The sequence below is a fragment of the Sebastes fasciatus genome, chromosome 1 (genome assembly GCF_043250625.1).
Source record: "Sebastes fasciatus isolate fSebFas1 chromosome 1, fSebFas1.pri, whole genome shotgun sequence".
In the NCBI taxonomy this organism is placed as follows: Eukaryota; Metazoa; Chordata; class Actinopteri; order Perciformes; family Sebastidae; genus Sebastes; species Sebastes fasciatus.
This window is the reverse complement of record NC_133795.1, coordinates 33,575,073-33,583,479: the sequence shown is the minus strand read 5'-3', so window position 1 is coordinate 33,583,479 and position 8,407 is coordinate 33,575,073. Positions and strand designations below refer to the sequence as shown.

Sequence of the window (8,407 nt, the reverse complement as noted above, 5' to 3'; positions counted from 1 at the left end):
CCGTTCTCAAGGTTTAATTAAAGGCTGAAGAGGCCAGAGATGACATTTTGAAGATTCTTTCAGTCCCGCCTTCAGCCAACCAGGGCTAACCTCAAACATGTCACTTAAGACCCTGTATGTGTGTGTGTGTGTGTGTGTGTGGGTGGGTGGGTGTTTATTTGAAAGGCATGAGATAGAGGAAAAGCAGCCCTTTAAACAAACAAGGAATCCTCCAGAAAAAAAATAACATTACAATTGGTAAATAGCTGCTTTAACATATTAACATGTAGTATGCTACAACTAAAAACAGCAATAATAATAATAATAATAATAATTTAAAATATATATATCATTATTTATTTCAATTTTGATTAAACATTAGAATAATCAGACTTGTTATAATTTATCTATGTGATGGTTGTCTTCTAAGTAAATAACTACCACGGGACATGATTGACAATATTTTTCTTCTATCAGACGGATAAAAGTATTGCAGTTAGGGCTGTCAATCAATTAAAATATTTAATCGCGATTAATCGCATGATTGTCTTTAGTTAATCACGACTAATCACAAATTAACCACACATTTGTTTATCTGTCCGAATGTACCTTAAAGGTAGATTAGTCAGGTATTTAATATTCTTATCGTCATGGGAGTGGGAAAATATGCTGCTTTATGCAAATATATGTATATATTTATTATTGGAAATCGATTAACAACACAAAACAATGACAAATATTGTCCAGAAACCCTCACAGGTACTGCATTTAGCATAAAAAATATGCTCAAATCATAACATGGCAAACTGCAGCCCAACAGGCAACAACAGCTGTCAGTGTGTCAGTGTGCTGACTTGACTATGACTTGCCCCAAACTGCATGTGATTATCATAAAGTGGGCATGTCTGTAAAGGGGAGACTCGTGGGTACCCATAGAACCCATTTTCATTCACATATCTTGAGGTCAGAGGTCAAGGGACCCCTTTAAAAAAGACCATGCCAATTTTTCCTCGCCAAAGTTTAGCACAAGTTTGGAGCGTTATTTACCTTCCTTCCCGATGAGCTAGTATGACATGGTTGGTACCAATGGATTCCTTACGTTTGTTAGTTTCATATTATACCAGTATTTTCACTCTACCTTTAAAACAGTCTACCACAACCTGAAAAATTGCAAGTTGCGTTAATGCGTTAAAGAAATTAGTGGCGTTATTATCACGTTAACTTTGACAGCCCTAATTGCAGTGAAAGTGGGATCATGCAGACCAAAGATTATTTGCATTTTCACTCTCTGCTTTGATAATATGAATACGATCTTGTCTGTAGTAAGTATTATGACGAGTAAGACTTGAAAGTCATAATACTGTTCAACTTGCACACAACAGGACAGTCTCCAAAGGAAGCCATTAAAGGAATTCAAATATTAATACAAAGAACCCAAAGGAGGCTGGTAGGTAGTTGAATAAGAGAAATAAATAAAATGCTCTTCAGACATGCTTTGGCACATGGACAGTTTTAAAAATGAATTATCACATTGCACTTTTATATCAAGGGTACAGTGACAAGAGGAGAGGAATTACCAGGGTACAGGAGTAGAGAACAGGATAGGGAACAGAGGAGACAAGCCTTGAATAAGAGAGCCCGCCAATCACTTACCTTCTTTACAACGGAATTCTTATCATATCCCCCTGATAGTACAGTACAGGACAGTAGAGTGATATTTCACTCCAGTGGTAAAGCCTTAATTGAAAGGGGTCATCGTGGGAAGAATCAAGATTCAGATATGAGAGTACTGCTGGGATGAGAAATGACCTCTGACTGACCTCTGCCACTGTCTTTGGGTGGTTGTGGGGTTGGTAAAGTGGGGGTCAGGGGTGTGTCACTGGCTCGGCCTCAGTGTGCCATGTTAATGATGACTGATGTTCTCCAATTAGATGTGCTGACAGGCCCTAAAGCGCCGTGTCATTAATCACAGGAGTGGCGTGCACAAAGAGAAAATCACACCATGATTTATTACTCCTCCGCCTCACTCTCTTCCCCTCTCTATCTCACTCTCTTCCCATCTCTTTGTGCTTTGGTGATGTCGGGGGGGGGGGGGGGGGGGATTCTTGCACTCCTCCTTGAAACTTAATCAATCAGCGGGCACGGGCTCCGAGCGTGACCTATCCCGAGGAGGAACTGCAGCCGGAGCGGTGGCGTGGTGAGAACAAACAGCGGGGCTTTTCTGGAGAAAAAACTGCGTTACCCAGCCTGCAGGTCGTTCCTTGAATGTCATTCATATTCTTCAGTATGAATGACACACGTGATAGAAATCCTCGTGTATGAAAGTGAGATATGACTCGTGTTTTGGTGTGAGGTGTATGGCTTAACAACCCCCGCAGTTCGGGTCTGCAGACGACACAGTTAGGGTCCATGGGGAGGGAGAAAACTCTGGGAATACGACTGGGGGAGGACAGCTGAAGTCACTGTCACATGCACGTCGGCCTGCTCTGTCACACCAACTCAACGTAAAGCAGTGTCACCTCACTAACACACACAGACATCCCAGGGGCCTGTGACCGGAGGGTGGGGGGTGGGGGGTGCATCAACACCGACGAGGCCAGGAGGAGAGATGGGATAGGGGTTGCAGGGAAGGGTGGTAAGGGGTGGGAAGTGGAGCGGGTAGGATTCGGGGTTTTGAGGCAGGCAGACGGAGGGAGGTGGGGAAGCAGTCCGTACTGTACTCACATAGTCTGAATCCGTTTTGGAATCGTAGTATGAAATGGCATTCTCCTGTGCAGAAAAGAAAAGTGAAAAGACAGGTGATGAGAGAAGATATAGCAGCGTCTATATCAGCCCGACCCCTCGCGGCGGCGAGCTAGAGAGAGAGTCGTGGTTATATTCCATCACACTGTTCAGCATGAGAATATAATCAGCATCACAGAACACAGGAGGAGTAGTGTGATGTGGAATGACAAGTCATGAGAAAGGCGAGCAGATAGCTGTATGTATCTGGGCAATGCTTTTGTTAAGAAGATGCGATGTATGTGGCACATGTTCGAACCTGTGTTAAAAAAACACTGTAGGAACATTTCATGTGTTGTGGAGAAAAAACAATATCTGCTGTGGTATGGAGCATAGTTTGCAGTGAAAGAAGAATAAACTCAAAATATGACTCTCTCTGGGAGTCTTATCAACCTCAGCTCGCCGTGTTTTCAGTCTTGGAAAACAGCTCGCACAAAAGGAAAGAAACAGAAAAGGGAAATAATGTAAATGTATGCAATTTTGCTGCACTATTTTGTTCTAATTGCCGACTGAAGCTACCAGCCGCAAGCCGAAGCCCCGGATGCAACCTCTCACCACCAAGCTCTCGGCCTTTACCCCGAGCGAAGACCCCATACACCCCGGCTGCTACCCTCCCTGCCGCCCTCGTCTCCTCTGAACTGGCGTCCTTATCTCCGGTAGAGGCAGGCGTGAGGGCGGGCAGGGGTTGCATGCAGCGAGCGGCGTCCGTGGGGCCTGCCTCATTATCATGAGGAGGCTGGCTGAGGGCGCGCTCTCAAGGGCGCCACAGTGACTGACTCGCCCTCACTGGAGGAGCTGTGGTCATGGTCTGATGAGGGAGGACGGCTGACGGAGAAAGAGAGACTCTACTGTACAGGTATACGGTGAGTTTTACACACGACTTACGTCGCTTTCACTGTTTCCATCTCTCTCCTGCTGTCTCTCACACACACACACACACACACACACACACACACACACACACACACACACACACACACACACACACACACACACACACACACACACACACACACACACACACACACACACACACACACACACACACACACACACACACACACACACACACACACACACACACACACACACACACACACACACACACACACACACTGCTCTCTGTGTTTGTTTAACTCGTACAGCACCTTTATGCACAAGCATTCCTCTTTCTCTGTCAGCCCCCATCTCTTCTCTCAGCTCCCTTCAGCGTTGAGAGCCTCTCCACACACCACGACCGGGGTCTTGGCCGGCCTCCAGTGCTAATCAGAGAGTCAGTCATCAGCTCGGCTCAGTCCCTAACAACTCAGCAAAGAAACGCAGTTATGATCAAAACTCACACTGACACCGAACATGGGGCGGACCAGCCTGGACGCAGCTTGTGTCTTTGGGTAATGAGCGTGGACAAGATAGAGGAGGAGCCGAATCGGCCCCCTGACACATCTCCTAGACTTACCAGCACTCCCCCGGCCTCCTCAGCTCTGTCGGAGAGATCAGCGGCGAGGACGGAGCTGAGCGGAGGGATCAGAGCGGATCGTTCAGGGAGTACATTGGGTTAAGGTGGAGGGGTTAGTATGGAGGCTGAGGTCGGGGTGATATGAAGGGATGAATTGAGAGGAGAGAGATGGGTGGTGGTGGTGGGTGCAGTGGGGAAAGAGCTGCCAGGGCTAAAAATAGCCCATGCCTCTGCAGAGAGAGAGAAGAGAAGGAGAGCGAGCGAGACTGTGGCAGAGCAACAGTGTTGTTGTGTCTGCCAGCAGGATTGATCTGGAGCCCAGTCCTGCTTAGACTGGTCCCTCGCTCCTAAAGAGTTTACTCTCACTACTGCGGCATTACAACTCATTATTCAGGACTGCTTCCTGTAAATAAACGCTCGGTTCCTCGCACCCGAGGGACACCGTCCAGCGGCTTTAGTCAAACAAATAATACAACGGAAAAAAACATACCACACATTGCTGAGGAGAGAGTTTAGAGAGAGGTCCAACACTGGAGCTCCCTGCTCCCAACACTTCGTCGTTGCACTGTTGTTTTGTACCTATCCCTTATTGCTGCTTTTTATTGCAGATAATATAATAATATACAGTGGTATATGTGATAAATCAAAGGAAAAGCCTGGATAGATGAGCGGAGACACGTACAAAATGAATGCAAATGCTTCCATACAGGGCACAAGAGGTCACTGGATGGTTTGATGAACATGGAAATTATGTGAATCATGTATGCTACAGTTTGCTCTCCTTCCAGTACAGTTCCACAGACTACTAGATTATTTGCAAAAGAGAATTGAAGCTGTTTTTGTGGCACTCAATACCTTTCTAACACATTTTATGTTGTTTTTTCCTTTTATTTGTCATCCATCTGTCATTGGTATCATATCTGTTTGCACAATACTTTTTTACTTTACTTTTATCTTACACACAATCCTTTGTATAAATTGCGTTAGTACAAGTATTGGTAGCACATAATGCCTCCTTGTGCAACTGTCTTTAATTACATTACCACGTTTTATACCAAGTCCCCTATTTACCTTTTTTAATCAGTATATATATAAACATTTAAGACATGAATTATAACATATATTAGTGCAGTAGTTGTAAGAAGACATAAGGACATTTTAAGTGTGTATTAATGTACAGCAATTATAACTTCTTCTATGAAGACGTATCTTATATTATTGCTACTGTTTTACTATATTTTTAATTCATTATCTGTTTATAAATCAGCCTCAACGTAACGTAACACAGGAGGAGTTATAGTTGTCGACAAATATAGTGGTACAGGGGTGACTTATTTTTGTAGGCCAACCAGGAACTTAGCATCGCCCAAAAAACAATGGGATTTTTCTATTATGTTTTGGATTATTGCAGAAAATAAACTCGGTGACAAACACAAGTTTATGATACTTACATGTTTTGTTTTAGATAATCTTCACAAATGAACACCACTTTTATGATTTATGAAGGGTGAATGCAGTCGCCAGAAGTAAAAAAAAAGCTAACATCAGGCTATAAATGAACTACACCACGGTTGTGTGAGCGCGAGTATAAACAGCGAGGCTGTAAAGACGGACTAGTGTTCGCCGTGATGACATTTAGTAGTTTCATTTAGCCACTTGTTAGCAGCCGCCTTTTTGAATACACATAAAGGCTTAAAAATTCACTTATTGATGCCATATTGGATGCAGCTACTTATGAACAGGTGTGCTGTGTGTGGTCACTGTGACCCCGGCTCCACTGCCTGCATGGCTACACATCCGATCAAGGTGCATCGGAGCCCGGGCGGGGAGAGGCAGGCATCAACCCCCTCAGGCCTAAGATGAAGGGACAGCCGCACTGCAGCTCCCTCCCTCGGACCAGCAGGTAGGGGGTGGGAGGGGTGCAGCCCAGCCACCCCAAGACTACAGCTTCAGAGTGTAAGCAACCATGAATAAAAATGGACTTTGCAGGGAAGTAGGGCTCATAATTATTCGTTTTAAATCAGTTAAAGCCTTTTCTCAAATATCCCCCAGGAGGCGCTGGGTTAAAAATCCATTTGTGGGAAGTGTACCATGACAGCGAGCTCGTCTCCCTGGAGACAGAGGATATGACAGTAGGGAATGTGCATGTGTATCTGTCGGGTGAGGCTATCTAGATATGTGTGTGTGCATGTGCATCAGTATGCATGCATGTTCATGGGGCATTTGAGTGTTTGCAAATTTGAGAGTCAGTGGAGCACGCAGGCTCACGAACACACACAGTCAAACACACGGACCAGAGTAATACCATTTCTCCTTTCTTTTTTTTTTTTGATTTCAAAAGCGGATCTCTTGTGTTTTAAAGGTCAGCTGCAAGAGAATGCATTGTTCAACTTGCTGTGGCCTGTGAAATAAAACGGACAGAAAATGCTATTAGATAATACTGAACACTATGAACATAACAACCCCAAGAGTACGCAATTACAGAGTGCCTGCGTACATGTGGACTGTGTTTGTGTGTGTTATTGTTTTTTTTTCACTTGTATAAAATTAGGCTTCATTACCACATTGTCTCTGTGATGCTGATCACATTGTCATTAAAGAGTTAGTAAGTAAAATAGCCTGGAAAAGAAGAAGGGGAAAAAGAAAGAAGAGGTCTCGGAGAAGGAGGGAGAGGAGCGTGTGTCCTACTTTACCATCACACTGTTTTGCCATTTATGCTCCTTCTGAAGCTGTTCCGCCTCCCAGGCCAGTTTCTACAAGGAAACACAAAAACAGCAGTGTGAGTGTCAGAAGTCAATAGGACATTGATTTGTTTGTGTGTGTGTGTTTGTGTGTATGAGCAGGTGTGAGAGAGAGACAGACAAACAGTTGGGACGATGGTGACTGTGACCTTGTTCCCAGCAAAAGCTGAGAGGAGCGCTAAACCCCAAAACACTGCTCTCCTTAAAGAACCAGTCCAAACTACAATACGGCACAACACGCCTTGATGAGAAACTGCGTGTACACGGCCACAAGGTGAACCAGCTAAACAGAAATGCTTCTAGAAGTTGTATCTCAAAACTGGATTTGGTTTGAAAGTTCTAATGGAGGTATCTGCATTAGTGTCTTTAAAAAACAATGAACTTATTAACACTTGAGAAACAAATTCAGGGAAATCAGAGTATCATTATAAATATAGAATAATAATTGAGGAAATGTGTGTATTTATCTGACTGACAGCTGAGCTGGCAGCGATATGAGACACAATGTAAACAAAGTTAAGCTAGTAACAAGCCAAAGCACAAACCAGTATTATCAGTGGTACTGATGTAGATCCACACCAGTCCATATCCATAATGACTAATCTTCACATGTGAAGGTTAGTTTTTAAGCAGTGTGTAAATTCTCCTGGTTTGTTTGCCAACGAGCCAGAAAGATATCTGTCCATGCTTGTAGGCAGATATTAGCTAGAAAGGTAATGTTTGCTGTCAATCAAAATTAGTGGCTTTAGCTGTTGTCAAGTGTCATAGTCGCATAATATAGTTCCAGACACATGGTTTGATTGACTATGTATAGAGGTCAACCCATAGTGGGTTTTTAAAGGCCGATAAAATAATAGTTTGGAGCAGGAAAAAGTCGATTACTTGATTAATTTGACACTGTCAGATATCAACAATCTTTGACTATATTACAAACTATAAACTATAACTATAAACTAACTGATATCTAAGTCTAAGTAATAAATACCTAAATAAATATATAAATCTGGAACTGGACATCAAAACCAAAGAAGGTCCGATGAATAAATCTAACTATATGTCGACAACTGAAACATCTGCACACCATAACTTGTATAGAATATTTAATGTGCTCATTAAATGCATTAAACACACACTAAGGTTGACCCGAATGCTTCGACGCTTCGACCGTTGCCATGGTATACGACCTCCAAATAACTATTCAAATGGTTTGTTTGTAAAAAAAAATTTTTAGTATGTAATAATAATGTACAAATCGCCAAATAGCCCATTAAAATAAAGGAATAATCCCACAACATTATTAATTATTCATAGCCAACATTAATTATTATTAGTTATTCTCAGATGGACGTCGCTGTTTGTTGTCGGTCCCGGGCACTGAAATGGGGGTGATGGAGATTGACAGACAGAAGAACATGTCAGCCTCTAGTGCTGCGCTGCTCCGCGATGCTTT

At 43.2% G+C, this 8,407-nt stretch overlaps 1 protein-coding gene across 1 annotated transcript in view; it reads right to left on the bottom strand.

Annotated features, from left to right (window-relative positions):
• LOC141776932 (voltage-dependent calcium channel subunit alpha-2/delta-2-like) overlaps window positions 1-8,407 on the bottom strand; it is a 70,774-nt gene that overhangs the window by 38,341 nt on the left and 24,026 nt on the right. Inside the window, exons 5-8 of the mRNA XM_074650795.1 lie at window positions 6,905-6,969; window positions 6,307-6,327; window positions 4,217-4,271; window positions 2,518-2,748 (exon numbers count right to left, since the gene is read on the bottom strand). Coding sequence (XP_074506896.1) covers window positions 2,518-2,748; window positions 4,217-4,271; window positions 6,307-6,327; window positions 6,905-6,969 — 372 coding nt within the window. The remainder of the gene's footprint in view (window positions 1-2,517; window positions 2,749-4,216; window positions 4,272-6,306; window positions 6,328-6,904; window positions 6,970-8,407) is intronic.